This window comes from Megalobrama amblycephala, linkage group LG14 (assembly GCF_018812025.1).
Source record: "Megalobrama amblycephala isolate DHTTF-2021 linkage group LG14, ASM1881202v1, whole genome shotgun sequence".
In the NCBI taxonomy this organism is placed as follows: domain Eukaryota; kingdom Metazoa; phylum Chordata; class Actinopteri; order Cypriniformes; family Xenocyprididae; genus Megalobrama; species Megalobrama amblycephala.
In genome coordinates, this window is record NC_063057.1 from 27986695 (window position 1) to 28002797 (window position 16103).

Below are 16103 nucleotides of genomic sequence, written 5' to 3' on the forward strand. Positions count from 1 at the left end.
ACCTGCAGGATTCTGGAGTGAAGCTTCTTTCTGATGGACTGAAGAGTCTAAACTGTCAGCTGGAGATAATGAGGTAAATGTTTGTAAAATTAACTATGCTATAATCAGATGGACTTAACCAATAAGAGAGGTAAGTGTCCACATAGGGCCCCAAGGAATCAGGGGGCCCAATCTGATTTGGCGAAACCTATTTGGCAAACACTTTAGTGTGTATTTGTGTTTGCACTCTGGAGAGTGTCAAAGGTTTCTACTTCTAACATTTTTTTTCAGTGTTGAGAAATGTAGCCAATCACAGACATATCTGTTGATTTATTTTTTTTGAACGCAATGGCCAATCATAGGCGTTTGAATCAGAATCCACTTGCCGCTCAACATGCTGGATTTTTTATTCAGTACTTACCTCTGTCCCACGACAGTTTTCCAGCATCACTTCACCACCCTATCTCAGTTTAACTCTTCCTATCCCAGCCTGGGATGGGGGTGGGGTGCTCTGGGTTTAGGCCAAATTTCGAGCTCAGAGCCCTCCCCTTGGACAGCATGCCAAATATGCCTTTTCTATATCTGATTATATGTACATGTGAACTTGTGAAACTCCACACTGCATGAGTAAATGTCTCAGGTTACACATGTAAGCATGGTTCCCTGTGAGGGGAACGAGACGCTGTGTCACCATGGCAACGCTCAGGGGACGCAGCGTCTCGTTCCCCTCTCAGGTAACCATGGTTACATGTGTAACCTGAGACGTTCCCTTTCGGGGGAACTCGCGCTGCTTCACCATGGCAACGCTTTGGGGATCCCCCTCAGCGTAAGCGCTCCTGAAGATGTGTACAACTAGTCCAATCTTGATTGGTGCAACGTCATCCCGTGACGTATGCCGGCGGAACGTGGAAGCTATAAAAAAGCTGTCAAACACAGCTTTTTCAGCTACTGATCTGAAGCAAGCGGTTTAACAGACATGCAGGAAGTATGGCAAGGGGACGCAGCGTCTCGTTCCCCTCTCAAGGAACCATGGGTACATGTGTAACTTGAGACGTTCCCTTTCGAGGGAACTCGCGCTGCGTCACCATGGCAACGCTTTGGGGAACAAATACCCGTGTCGCCACACTGACAAAATGCCTGTCCTGAAGCGGAAATGGCACAAACTAGGACATAAGCACTTGAGAACCAGGCATGACCGGTAGATCCAAACTATAGAATCTTATAAAGCCGCATCACAAATATCTTGGAGGGAGGCCCCCGACCATAATGCATGAGATGTAGAATGGGCCCCGAGAGGCAGAGGTGAAGGCAGCCCACGCACCTCATAAGCCTTAGATATGGCCTCTACAATCCATCTGCTGATGGTAGGTTTAGTAGCCGGGCAACCCTTCTTTGGAGGCCCAAAGCATACTAACAGCTGATCTGATTTCCTCCAGCTAGAAGTCTTCCTGACATAGCACTGGAGGGCTCTGACTGGACAGAGCAATTGCAACCTCTCGCGTTCAGCCGATGTTGAAGGAGGATGAAAAGCCTGAAGGACTGTGGACCTGGCCACATTGGTTGGTACCTTGGGTACATACCCCGGTCTAGGGTGCAGAATAGCCTTAATGCCACCAGGGGCAAACTCCAAGCATGAGGGAGCCACAGAAAGAGCTTGTAAGTCCCCAACTCTCTTGAGGGACGTGATAGCCAACAAAAACGTCAGCTTCAAAGTGATCATCTTGTCAGATGCAGTGTCCAAAGGCTCAAAGGGTGCCAAAGATAACCCTTCTAAGACAAAAGTCAGGTCCCAGGAAGGAATCCTGACCTGAGCCGCAGGCCTCACCCTGAAAGCGCCACGGAGGAAACGAGTTATTAGATGGTGTCTCCCTAAGGATGTACCATCTAAAGGTGCGAGGAAGGCAGATATAGCCGCCACATAGACCTTCAGAGTAGATGGTGTAAGACCAGTGGAAAAGCGGTCCTGGAGAAATTCCAGTACTGAAGCCAGCGGGCAGTTAACTGGGTCAATTTGACTTCTCCTACACCATATATCTGCCTTCCACTTGAGAATGTATAGTTTCCTCGTGGAGGGAGCTCTAGAGTTAAGTATGGTCTCCACCACCTCAGCAGAGAGACCTTCATTTATGAGCTGGTCCCCCTCAGGGGCCAGACCCAGAGTTTCAACATCTCCGGCCGGGGGTGAAATATTGAGCCTGAGTCAGGAGGTCCCTCCTGAGAGGAATCTCCCATGGGAGACCATCGACTGATGATTGATATAAACAATCACTGCTGTATTGTCTGTTTTGACTAGGACATGGCTGCCTCTGAGGTCTGGAAGAAAATGCCGCAAGGCTAGCCAGACGGCTAACATCTCCTGGCAATTTATGTGCCATGAAAGATGCTTTTCGCTCCACAGACCTTGGGTAGAACGGCCTTCCATGACCGTCCCCCACCCCGTGTTGGATGCGTCTGTCGAAATTATCTTGCGATGACAGGACGCCCCCAACACTGGGCCTTGGGACAGGAACCAGCGTTTCTTCCATATGACCAAAGAACGAAGGCATCTGCGTGTTACTTTGATCATACGAAATGGGTTGCCCCTCGGGGAAAACCCTCTGGTCCTGAGCCACCACTGTAGGGGTCTCATGTACAGCAGGCCAAAAGGTATCACGTTGGACGCTGCTGCCACGAGCCCTATTAGTTTCTGAAACTGTTTTACAGTGATGAGTTGGCCTAGCTTGATTCCGGACACCATTGCCAGAATCGGCTCGATACGTGCAGGAGACAACACTTGATATTTGACTTGACATTTGATATTCAGCAGTTTTCTTGACATTTATTCAACAGTGCTTTGATCTGCCTGCATTGACACTATTCTTGAAGAGCTGCTGTGCAGCAAAAATTATGTACCAGGTATCAATGTAAAGCTGCTTTGACACAATCTGCATTGTAAAAAGCGCTATATAAATAAAGGTGACTTGACTTGACTTGACAACTGTGCCCGCATCGTAACCGAGTCCCATATTACTCCTAGATATCCCGTCTTTTTGGACGGGAGTAAGCATGCTCTTCTTTGCATTCAACCTCAGCCCCAGGCGTTTCATATGGTCGAGCACAACATCTCAATGTTGCGCCGCCAGCTCTTGAGACTGCGCTAACACCAGCCAGTCATCTATATAATTGAGCACTCGAATTCCCTGAAGTCTGAGAGGAGCTAGAGCAGCATCCATGCACTTCGTAAACGTGCGAGGAGAGAGAGCTAGGCCGAACGGAAGGACCCGATATTGGTACGCTACGCCCCCGAAAGCGAACCTCAGGAACTTCCTGAGTTCCGGAAGGATGGAAATGTGGAAATACGCATCCTTTAGATCTATCGTGACAAACCAGTCCTCAGACCTGATTTGACTCACGATGAGAGGCAGCGTCAACATCTTGAACCGAAATCTCCTCAGAGAGCGGTTGAGCTGACGCAGATCTATGATAGGACGTAAACCTCCATCTTTCTTCGGAACTATAAAATACCGGCTGTAGAACCCGGTGTTTCTCTCTGGGGGGGGGAACGATATCTATGGCCCCTTTTGCCAGTAGAGACTGAACCTCCTCCTCCATCACTTGTGTCAACGTGGGATTCACTACCGTGTTCAAAATTCCGTTGAACCTGGGAGGGCGAGACCCAAACTGCAGTCTGTAGCCCTTGTGAATGGTACGAGTGACCCAGCTCGACACATTGGCAAAATTTTCCCATGCTGGAAGAAAATTCACTAAGGGTACCAGCCTCTCGGAGCTGGCCCCAGCCATACTCAATGGAGGAGGTTGGGTGCCCTGAAGCGCATCTGTGGCAGGGTTCGACTGTTTTAAATTTTCTACAGGCCTCTCTATTGAGAGCGAACCCCCCAGCGTCACAGGATTGTGCGAACACTGAGTTATGGGTTCATTGGAAATCGTTGTGCCCCGAAGCGCCGAGGGCGGCGGGGTTAACAGATCGATTTCCTGAGGGCTCCACGGGGGAGCAGCTGTAAAAAGCTCCCGCCCTGGAGGGGGTGCCCTCAGATCCTCTTCCCTTATCCTCTTACCTTACTTCTTACCTCAAAACCATCAGGACCTCTTTCCCGAAGCCCGTCTAGAGAGAATAACATCCCTCAGGTCCGTCTTCCCTCTTTGGAGCTTCGGTTGAGAGTGCTGCTTCTGCGCCTTTGATTTTGTAGGGGGCGTTCGAGAAGCAACACTCTCTTTTTGTGCCTGCCTGTATGAGGAGCTCGGCGTATATGGGCGGGGCTGCTCTTTAGCTGCAGCCCCCTGGGCTTTGGATTTGAGGGAAATGAACCTCTGAAATACTGCCGCCTGTTTTTTCGATTCCTGAAATCTCTCGACGACCGTGGAAATGGCGTCGCCGAAGAGACCAGAAGACGACAGCGGGGCATCAAGGAGGAAAGTTCTATCCCTCTCCTTGATGCCCGAGAGGTTCAGCCAGAGGTGCCTCTCCGTTACCACAGAAGCTGCCATGGAGTGACTGATGGCACGAGCCGTCTCCTTTGTGGCACGGAGAGCTAAATCAGTGGCCCGATGGAGCTCTTTAATATCGTCAGGCCGCACCTCCTCCGCCTCATCCATTTCCCTCAGCAGGTCAGCCTGATATGCTTGTAAAAGTGCATTAGTGTGTAAACAGGCACCGGCCTGACCTGCTGCCATATACGCCTTGCCCACCAAAGAAGATGTAGTTCGGCATGGTTTGGTGGGCAATGTCGGGGTTTTAAGGGACAACGCAGCCTCAGGTGATAAATATGCTGCCAGGGTTTCCTCAATTCTGGGCATCGTCCCATATCCGTTCTGTTTGAGCCCCACCAGAGATGAATAAAGATGTACAGTGGGGCTCGAAAGCCTAGATGAATACGGCTTATTCCAGGATCTCGCCACCTCAGTGTGGAGATCCTGGAAGAACGGCAAACCCCGACGTGGAGGCTGTTTTGCTGACTGGAGGAAGCGTTCATCGAGTTTGCTTTTACTACGCTCCTCCTGTCTCTCGGCTGGCCAATCGATGTTTAATTTCGCCACGGCTGGAGTAACAACCTCCACAAGCTCCTCGTACTGCGGTGATTGGGCTGGCGAGTCACCCAAATCACTCATGTCACAGTCAATACTAAGCACATCTACCTCCTCAGAAGTAGATGGACTCAATTCAAGGTGCTCGCACGGGGCGGAAGAAGCCGCAGAGCGTGCTTCCGGATCCCGGTGTTGAGCACTGGGCCCAGTGGTTGAGGGCTGAGAAAGGGCCGCAGCCGTCTCAACCCCCGCCGCCAGGTCCATCTGCGAACCCCACGACTGCAGACGCTGAGCTACCTCGGCAGCCGCGGGACCTGAGCCGCGGGGAACGCCAAACTGGCCGCTTTCAGCAAACAAGGCCAGCCGGGAGCGGAGCACTCTAACAGGGAATGCTTGACACGCTGGGCAATCAGCATTCTCAAAGGCTGATCGTGCATGCTCCGCTATTTTTTTTATTTTTTATTTATTTTTTTTTATTCTTTTTCTCCCATGCAGTACACACAAAATTCATGTGCATCTCCCTCCGTAATGAAACGCGGGCAGGGAGGAATGCACGGACTGAATTTTTGCTGACTGCTTTCACTCGCCATTTCTAAGATATATTGTTTTCCTATGGGACAAACAACATCAAATAAGACAGACAGAGACACAGAACGCTTGCTGAAGATCAGAAAGCTGAAACAGCTGTGTTTGACAGCTCTTTTATAGCTTCCGTGTTCCGCCGGCATACCCGAGATGACATTGCACCAATCAAGATTGGACTAGTTGTACACGTCTTCAGGAGCGCTTATGCTGAGGCGGATCCCCAAAGCGTTGCCATGGTGACGCAGTGCGAGTTCCCTCAAAAGGGAACGTCTCAGGTTACACATGTAACCATGGTTCCCTGAGAGGGGAACGAGATGCTGCGTCCCCTGAGCGTTGCCATGGTGACGCAGCGTGAGTTCCCTCGAAAGGGAAATATTGTTTGGGGTGGGGGGACGGGAATAGACTGTGTGAATATTGAAATTGCAAAACAACTTTAACTCCTTTATGTACGAAGTTCGCTGACGGCCCCAGATTATTGTTTTTCAACATTATTATTGATTATTGTTTTTTGCTGCATTTTAAAACATCACACTCTAACTTATTAATCTTTTAAACTTTGTTGTGTAATGTTGTTGAAAATATGCAAAATTGTCCTGTAACAACTATACCTCTTCTGTAATTAAGATGTGTGTAGGGCTGGGCGATATATCGCATGCGATTGTCACGCGCATTTCGTCAGTAAAGCCGGTTCCCTGATTACCGCGAAATCGCCATCACATGCTTTCAAATGGAGCGCCATTTAATAGACAGAAGCGTAGATCACTGACAAGCTACGCAATATCGCGTTCATTATCGCAGATGAATCGCCTTCGATAATGAACGCAATATTGCGTAGCTTGTCAGTGAACTACGGCTCTGTCTATTAAATGCCGCTCCATTTGAAAGCAGGTGATGGCGATTTCGCGGTAATCAGGGAACCGGCTTTACTGACGAAATGCGCATGACAATCGCATGCGACATATCGCCCAGCCCTAGATGTGTGATTTATAAGATATGAGTTAATTTGTTATTGACTTGGTTTTTGAAAGCATTTAAAGGCTATAATATAGAATACAAACAAGAATAATGATAAAACAATATTTTTTTGTTTGAAAATTAAGACTCATTCATGAGAGAAGTGTGAAGTGTTCATAGATGAGAACAATAGAACATGAATTTGTCTGTTCTCTTTGCAGACATTAGACAATAGACTGCAAGTGGGTGTTTACAGAGCAATCAAATATTTTATTAGCATCTTATAAGCCACCTCTAAAAACTCATGACATTATCATAGGAAATTATTCATAAAATTATAGTTTCATATTTAAAATGTAGCATGACCACAATTGTCATGTTTGTTTGTTTTTTGTTGGTCACGCCCCCCTTTAAACCTTTAAAAAAATATTTAGAGGGAAGCGTGGCACTATATTGATTTACATGCAAGCAACTTATGATCCTGTGTTTTCAGTGTTTCGGAGTGGCTCAATCCACAGTAAATCAGTGGGCTCAAACTCAGCTCCTGGACTGTTTAAATTAGAATTTCTGTAACACAAATAAGTGTAAATGTGTCTGATGCACTTAACTATACTTAGAAAAGTAAACAAATACTTTTACTCTGGTACACTTCCACATACACACTTGTTACTGAAACTACAGAAAATAACAGCTGCAAATAGAAACAGCACAGGTCAGTGTGTGATGTTAATGTCTGATTGCTAATCTAATGTCATGTGGACTGTTGCTGTATGTCTTTGTAGATTGTCTGGCTGTATGGTAACAGAGAAAGGCTGTGGTTATGTGTCTTCAGCTCTGTGTTCAAACCCTTTACACTTGAGAGAGCTGGATCTGAGTTACAATCACCCGGGAGATTCAGGAGTCAAGCTGCTCACTGATAAACTCAAACATCCGAATTAAAGACTGGATAAACTCAAGTATGTAAAGCAGTAAGAATTTTTATTAAACAACTCCAGAAACAGCACTACAATCTTCACTTATTACAAATCAGTTACATCAGTTATTTCTTTCATAAATTTATAAAAATACTTATTGAGAATTTACAGTGGTTTACCTCTAGTTATGCTTTTTTCCCAGTGGGCCGCACTATTGTCCAAGTGCAATTCTCACGGGTTGCATATCATTTACATATGACGTCACTAATGAAAACCAATCAGATTTAATGTTATGGTATTAGCAGATAATATTATTATTATTATAACTAGATGTTGCACACACAGAAGAGGTGGTGTTTTATGGTGGCACATACAGTATTTTATCTCTGTCACACTTAAATCAACAAAAACATTTTTTTTTAGTGTTGAAATTGCTGGCAGTGACTTCTTCGTATAGAAGTGAAACTCTCATTCAATAAACTCATCATAACAGTCACCAGATAATGACAGAATGTTATATAGGCCACAAATGCCTTAATAAGCAAATGTTACTCAACTCTTTTGACAAACAATATTGAGTGCATTGTAATTACAATCTCTGACAATATCAAGCATTCTGTCAGGTCGCAATCCCTTGTACATCAAACAAATACATCCAATTCACATGTCTGTTGCATATGCCAAGTACTTTACTGCAGAGCAAACAAAGGTTGCCCATCTCGCTCATTGACTGCAAACTGATTCTTCCATAAATTTTTCATACCTTCACTGCTGATGTTATGACTCTTCTTATTTGCAATGTGTTCCTCTATTGGTATGTTCATATCAGCCTGACTTTTATGTCATGATGTTAAGATTTATCTTTCATTTAATAATATATGGATTTATAATGGCAGTAGGGCACTTTTGTAAACCTGTTTGGAATACAGCAACTGTTAAATGCCTTAAATGCTGCATTCAGTTTAAACACAATACTCCAATCAGGCATAACATTATGACCACCTTCCTAATATTGTGTTGGTCCCCCTTTTGCTGACCCATTGAGGCATGGACTTCACTAGACCCCTGAAGATGTTAGCAGCAGATCCTTTAAGTCCTGTAAGTAGTGAGGTGGGGCCTCCATGGATCGAACTTTTGTTCAGCACATCCCACAGATGCTGAATTGGTTTGAGATCTGAGGAATTTGGAGGCCAAGTCAACACTCAGGCTCGTTGTTGTGCTCCTCAAACCATTTTTGCTTTGTGGCAGGGCGCATTATCCTGCTGAAAGATGCTACAGCCAACAGGTGATACTGTTTTCATGAAAGGGTGTACATGGTCTGCAACAGTGGTTAGGTAGGTGGTACGTGTCAAAGTAACATCTACAAGGATGGCAGGATGCAAGGTTTCCCAGCAAAACATTTCCCAAAGCACCACCTTCTTGCATTGCTCCATGGTCCAGTCAGCAGCTATGCAGCTGTATAAAAATTATAGTAAAGCTTAAAATAATGCTTTATTTTGGCTCAGTAGCAAGCAAATAGAGTCTGCTATTGTTGTTGTTGTTGTTCCTGTTAGCACTGCCTGACTAGGGTCGACACGTGGGGTGATAACATCATCATTTCACAAAATATACGGATAGGCTGTCCATATGAAAACGCAAAGACAGCGTTTTCAGATTTATCCACTCTGGGACCCGGTTTCATAAATAGTGGTTTCACCTTCCGAAAAAGCCTATCCGATACAAAATTTGTACGTATTCACAAAAATGCGTCTCCGTGTGGACGGGGGCTAATTGACTCAATCACACTCACTAATGCATTCAAATAAATGTACTATCTCGTGTTTTTTTTTTTTTAAATGACGTCATCAGCAATTGTTAAAAGTTATCGTTGACTCAACTTTAATTACATAACGGACAAAAAAAACTGTTGTCGTTCAACCCCTATTGTGTGTTTACTAAATAATTGTGACACTGTGTTTTTTCTAGTGTGGATCATGGAGGAGAGTTCAGGATTACAGCAGGACTACACAAATGTACGTATACACTCTCTCTTTATCACACACACACACACACACACACACACACACACACACACGAACATGAAGAGTTCGGCTTCATTAAAAGATCAGATGGATTCATAATTCCTGATTCTGATGTGTTTTATCTCCATCAGATTCCCATCGGCTCACTCTGGATCTGAACACAGTGAATAAACTTCTCCATCTGTCTGAGAGGGATAGAGTGATTACTGGCACTGACACAGAGCAGCCGTATCCTGATCATCCAGACAGATTTGATGTGCATCGTCAGGTGTTGTGTAGAGAGAGTGTGTGTGGACGCTGTTACTGGGAGATTGAGTGGAGTGGACGTGTGTCTATATCAGTGTCATATAAGAGCATCAGCAGGAAGGGATCACGTTATGAGTATGTGTTTGAATGCAATGATCAGTCCTGGAGTTTGTTCTGCTCTTTCTCCAGTTACTCATTCATGCACAGTGACATAGACACTCGACTCCCTGTAGTGTATAACTGTAGAATAGGAGTGTATGTGGATCACAGTGCAGGAACTCTGTCCTTCTACAGCGTCTCTGGAGACACAATGAGCCTCATCCACACAGTCCAGTCCACATTCACTCAACCGCTCTATCCTGGGTTTAGGCTTGGTTTTGGATCATCAGTGAAACTGTGTTGATGATCATAGATTGAATAGATTAGATTGACAAGAGATTCTACCCATAATGCTTTGAGCTGCATGATAAATCAGTGACTGTCACATGCTTGCTTGACTAGATAATCCATGATAAGAAGCTTGATGCAGAAAGATGATGAACACTTATATTTAATAAACACTAGTCTTGCATAGCCAGACCTTCAGACTGACGGCAGAAGGTCTGGACTCTATCGCAGCTTCCGTTGGCTGAGGACCGCCCAAGAGGGCGTTTGACTGACATGTAAAGCAACCAATCAGAGTTCGTTTTGTTCCATGTCATGTTTAGGGGCATGAAAATGAAAGTCAATGTCCCTACAATAACAGATCGGCATGCATCTATAAATTATTTATTCGTTGTGCAAGAATACTGCAATAATGGAGCCGCGGACTTCACATACTTTTGAAAATCACATACTTTTGAATATCGTTGATACACAGGTCCCACATATTGCTAGATTTCGTTATGGGACTCCTGCCCTCACAGAGTCACACAGTATTCTTGACCATGGTGGATCGGTTCTCGAAGGCAACTCAGAACCCATCCTCTTGGAGTCAGCAGACAGGACAGGACACTCTCTTAGGGGAGGGGTTACTATCACGGTTCATGGGTCTGTGTGTTGTTGTTGTTGGCTGTTTGATTGCTTAATATAAGTGAGCAGTGTAATATGAGTAATGTGATTTAAGTGAGTAATGTAATGTAAGTTAGTAATGTGAAATTGGAGTAAAACATTTTTGGAAAACCACATACTGGCTTAATTTGAATGGATTTTTGGCTTGCTTCTGAATTGTGTTAACACACATATAGAGAAACACAAGGAGAGCAAGAAGATTGATTGCCAGAGTCAGCTTATTTTTCCTTAATAGTACGGTAGTTCAGTTGCCTTTACATCCTTAACAAGCATGAATGGGTGACCTTATCCTTATCAATCATGCAAACATGTAGTAGGCCTTGTGTTTTATTAAAATTGATTATAATTGATATCTCAAAATGATGTGCCAGTGCGCAGCACACTCACATGAATGAAAACTAGAGACTTTACAGTACATGTTCAGATCAAACCAACATGCTTCTGTTGCATTGTTTTCACCCTCTAATGACTCTGAGTAATATGCGTTTACAACAAAAACAGCACAGCCGCTAACTGAATACAAATATGTAGATTTCACGTGGTCATAATTTCATGAAAAAAGCACAGATCATAGAAAATGGTCATTATTTAAAGCAGATTCTCATGATTAAAATGAACCCAAAATCAATATAATATATTGCAATGATCACAAGATATTACTTACAGAATGATTTAACATACTTGGCATCTTTCCAGGATGCATTGTGCATCCAATGCATCCAATGTTCCCGGACCCATCCATGTTCGTTTTCCAACGTGGAATAACACAAAATAGGTATCATATTAAAGCTTAGAATCTCATCTTTTTAATGCATCTATCATTTTAAAAAACTCCCAACGAGTGCTGAGAAGTGCCTCTAAACTGGAGTTTACCACCTGGCTGTGAAAAAATTAATAACAATTTATTCAACTATACTTTATGCTATCACTAAAAAATGAACCAAATGCAGCTGACATGTAGGAGAGCATCACCAAAAAAATTTTTTTTTTTTAACTAACCCTTTAACATACTTTAGTATAATCTAACTGATTTGCAAATGTATTTAAAGCAACATTGTGTAACTTTTATATTTTCAAAATTTATATATAATGAGCAAGTAAATCATGAATCCATTTTCCAAACCATGTTTTTGTCTTATCCTGAATCACTACTGTACACCTATAATAAGTATTTATATTCAGACTATTTCATACTTGCAACATCTTTCCAAAGCAACCATTCCAGAGCACACAGGATTTTGCTAAAGATGAAGTGGCCTGACATTCAGACAGTCTCCACTGCATGTTAGGTTAATGTTCTGAATGCAGGAATGGCAAGTTCTTGGAAATAAGTGTCTTTCGTAACATCCCAGTGGAAGACAAACAAATGAAGGTGACCTGGTACACACAGGAAGCAACAGGAGGGCTGCCGAATAAGGTCCAAAAGAGTGGCACACTAGAAGATGTACTTGATTTTCCCAAGACATCTACTACAAAAATTTACTGTTACTGTTTTAAAATTTAAAACTTACATTACTGTTTTGTGAAGGGATAACAAAGCACATTTTTTTCCGGACCAAAAAATTGTTAACTAACACACAATGAAACTGTGGTGTTGCAGGTAGATTTTGCTGAAAATCAAACCACTGCATACCAAAATCAGATCCAGTCAGCACACTGGCATCAGAGACAGGTCACAGTAGCTGTTTACATAGACATCTATTGTTTTAATCAGAATATATACATTTGTCATCAAAAGTTTACATACACCTTGTAGAATCTGCAAAATAATAGGGATCACTTAAAATGCATGTTAGACGTTTTTATTTAGTTCTGTCCTGGAAATGATATCTACATAAAAGATATTTACATATAGTCCACAAGACAAAAATGTCCATGAATCCCTTGTTTGTCCAGAGCAGTTAAACTGCCCAAAAGTTTTCAGAAAAATCCTCCAGCTCATGCAGATTCTTCAGTTTTCAAGCATTTTTTGCATATTTGAACCCTTTCCAGCAGTGACTGAATGATTTTGAGATTCATCTTTTCACACTGAGGACAACTGAGGGACTCAAACTCAACTATTAAAAAAGGTTCAAACATTCACTGATGCACTGATCACTGATTATTCATCCTCCATCTCATTCTGATCTGCACATCTCTCAGCGCACTCAGAGGGTGGAGCTACTGATGCAATGCTCCGACTGGCTAGATCCAGGCACGTGCAGAAGGGACTTGAGCATTTTTCAAAAATAATCAGAAGTCCCTCTCAACAATTATCATCAATAATATTGTGGTCAATAAAACAAAATGCATTTGAATTATAATTAATATGACAATGTGTACAAAACAGTAACAAAGCACTCAAAAGTTGGAAAGTTCACATTTATTTTTGCGTATCTGTCAGTCTGAAGTGCTGTTGCCATGTCGTGTTGCTATAGGTGGCAGACTCTCTTCATCATGGACTCTCATTCTAACACCACCTCCTCTCTTTTTTAATTTTGTTGTAATTATTCTGCTCATTACAAAAATAAAATACAATAAGTTTATATCAGAAATTCCATATTCATAATTGTGACCAAACTGTCTGTTTACAACAGCGGTCAGGAACCTCTAGGGTCGCGAGTCATGGCTCTTTCAGTGGATGCCCGTGGCTGGACGACAGGAAAAAACAAGCCAAACAAGCCAAACAATCATGATTTAAAACCTTATCATTAAATATTTGAGTATATAATTCATGGAAGGTAAAACAAGCTGAAATTTCATTGGACAATGACCAGGTTTACATGGACAGCTGTAATCTAATTATTTACCTTGTTCTAAATAAGACAATATTTTGATTAAGGTTTTTTACATGAGTTGCTTTTAGAATATTCCTTTTATGTTCCCGTTTTACATGTTATAGAACATAGATCGAATAAAGGATTAGTTCACTTTCAAATTAAATGTTCCTGATAATTTACTCACCCCCATGTCATCCAAGTTGTTCATGTCCTTTTTTCTTCAGTTGAAAAGAAATGAAGGTTTTTGATGAAAACATTCCAGGATTATTCTCCTTATAGTGGACTTCAATGGTCTCCAAACGGTTGAAGGTCAAAATTACAGTTTCAGTGCAGCTTCAAAAGGCTTTAAACGATACCAGACGATGAATAAGGGTCTTATCTAATGAAATGTTCAGTCATTTTCTATTTTTTTTTTTTTTTATTAACATTTATGTATATGCTTTACCATTAAAACGTATATGCTTTAATAGTTCAGTTTTTTCCGTAAGTAGAATAGGGAAGGTGTAGGACATACAGCCTAAGTGTCATGTCCACCAGCTGCGAATGCACTAACACTACACACATCATGGACTCAGTTTCCCACAATGCTTTGTTCTGTCATCTGCGTAATTATGTGTAGCTGTTTCCCATCACCTCACTATCCCTTTGTCTCTCTCCCTATAATAAGTTCAGTTGTCTGTCTTATTGCAAAGTCTTGTCTTGCCACTTGTAATGTGATTGTTTGTTTAAATAAAGCATTTTTTAATTATTGAGGGGCACTTTTGATTCATAAGGCTATTTTTTTATATTTAGATTGATTTTTAGAAATATATCTTTATCATTATAGTTATCATTCTTGGTGCAAACTGGCTTTTTTTTTTTTTTTTTTTTTTACAAACTGAGAAGGAAGATCAGGGGCCAGATTCATGAAAATCTTAAGAAAGATGTGAAGAAAATTCTTAAGATAAATTTTTAAAAGTTGGTAAGAATGTTCCTAAGTGCAGTTCTTGAAAAATTAAGTTTTCAAATATTTTCTGATGAACATCTTAATTTTTTTAAGAAGATGAAAAGCTTTGGTGTTAATTGATTGAAAGGCAGGTATTGCTGAAGACTCGTTGAATGAAAAACACCTAAAAGCTCATCGTTTTTGAGCTGCCTGCAGATTACCATAGTTATAATATACAAAATACTGACGGGAGTTAATCACTTAGTGCCGTGTTTTTAATGCGCAGTATCAAGTTAAAATAGTTATTGTATATAATAGTCTCAAGAAGATGCAGACGTTATTCCCATTTGTTTGTGCTGCATTGCTCGTTATAGCTAGAAAGAGCGCATCATGTATACGTGCAAATGATCTGTGTCACGTCAGAGTACTCATCCACATTCATGGTTATAGTAGTATTAAATTATATTTAGCTAGCTAGTGTTATGTTGTAATGCTTATTGAAACCATTTGAAACGTCCCAATAAATTCATTAAACATCTTACATTTGGAGGTCATCCTAACTGTAAGGAGTTATTTATGATGATTTTTAGGAACAGCTCAGAAGGGAATGGCTTGCAGCAAAAGCACAAATGTTTTATACTGTATTTATTGCTTGCTTTGCTCAAATTAACTGAAAAGAGATTCCAGCAAACATTCACAAACTGTATCACAGTGTATCCTTGTGTGGTTGAAACAACGGTTCTCAGCCTGTGGTTAGAATCATAGTTCCTTGTTAGTTTGATTTCTGAGTTCTGAAGAAAACTTCCCCTCCACAGTCCTTTATTAAAATAAAGAATTGAAAGGAGTTTCAAAATAACTTCTGCTTCAGTGGAGGAACAAGAAACAGTTAATGTATGTTAGTTAATGTATTAACTAACATGAACAAACCATGAGCAATACATTTGTTACTGTATTTACTAATCTTCGTTAACGTTAGTTAATGAAAATGCAGTTGTTCATTGTTTGTTCATGTTAGTTCACAGTGCATTCACTAATGTTAACAAGATTTTAATAATGTAATAATAAATGTTAAAATGAACATTAACAATGATTAATAAATGCTGTAGAAGTGCAGTTTATTATTAGTTAATGTTAACTAATGTAGTTAACTAATGTTAACTAGTGAACCTTATTGTAAAGTGTTACCATTATTCTAAAATTATTAAATTATTATAAGTAATGCTTTGCAGATTTAAACAAAAACTTTTTGGTGCCTCGTGTCACAATTTTCACAACACAATTGTCATGGCCAAAAGAATTCACAATAAAAATACCATAATATCTAAAAATAAATAATAATGCTGTGTCAAATTAATCTTTATTTAGGTTTTGTTTTTGTTTTGTTTTTTTGTCCAGAAAGGTACTAAAGACATTGTTAAACAGATGATTTGACTGTTATATATATATATTCAAAATGACAATTCTGATCATTCTAAAAATGATTTTTTAGTATAATTCTATAAATGATACACCTGCCAGACGACCTGTTTAAAGTAAGAGTACTAGAGCATAGAATGCCTTAATGTTGAGACAACAATTGGCAAAAGTGTTAAAGGGAAAAGAGAAAACAACAGGCAATATGAGGTGGTAAAGAATAGATTTTCACAAT

The 16103-nt window shown here is 41.4% G+C and overlaps 1 protein-coding gene across 2 annotated transcripts in view; it reads left to right on the plus strand.

Annotated features, from left to right (window-relative positions):
* The window catches only part of LOC125245181 (NACHT, LRR and PYD domains-containing protein 3-like), a 41218-nt gene extending 30144 nt beyond the window's left edge, over positions 1–11074 (plus strand). Inside the window, exons 7-8 of one of the 2 annotated variants that reach the window (XM_048155683.1) lie at positions 9420–9466; positions 9607–11074. In XM_048155683.1, the coding sequence (XP_048011640.1) occupies positions 9420–9466; positions 9607–10124 (565 nt within the window). In that variant the 3' untranslated portion in view covers positions 10125–11074. The remainder of the gene's footprint in view (positions 1–9419; positions 9467–9606) is intronic. The other variant, XM_048155682.1, reaches the window with a different exon arrangement.
* The last annotated feature ends 5029 nt before the right edge of the window (positions 11075–16103 follow it).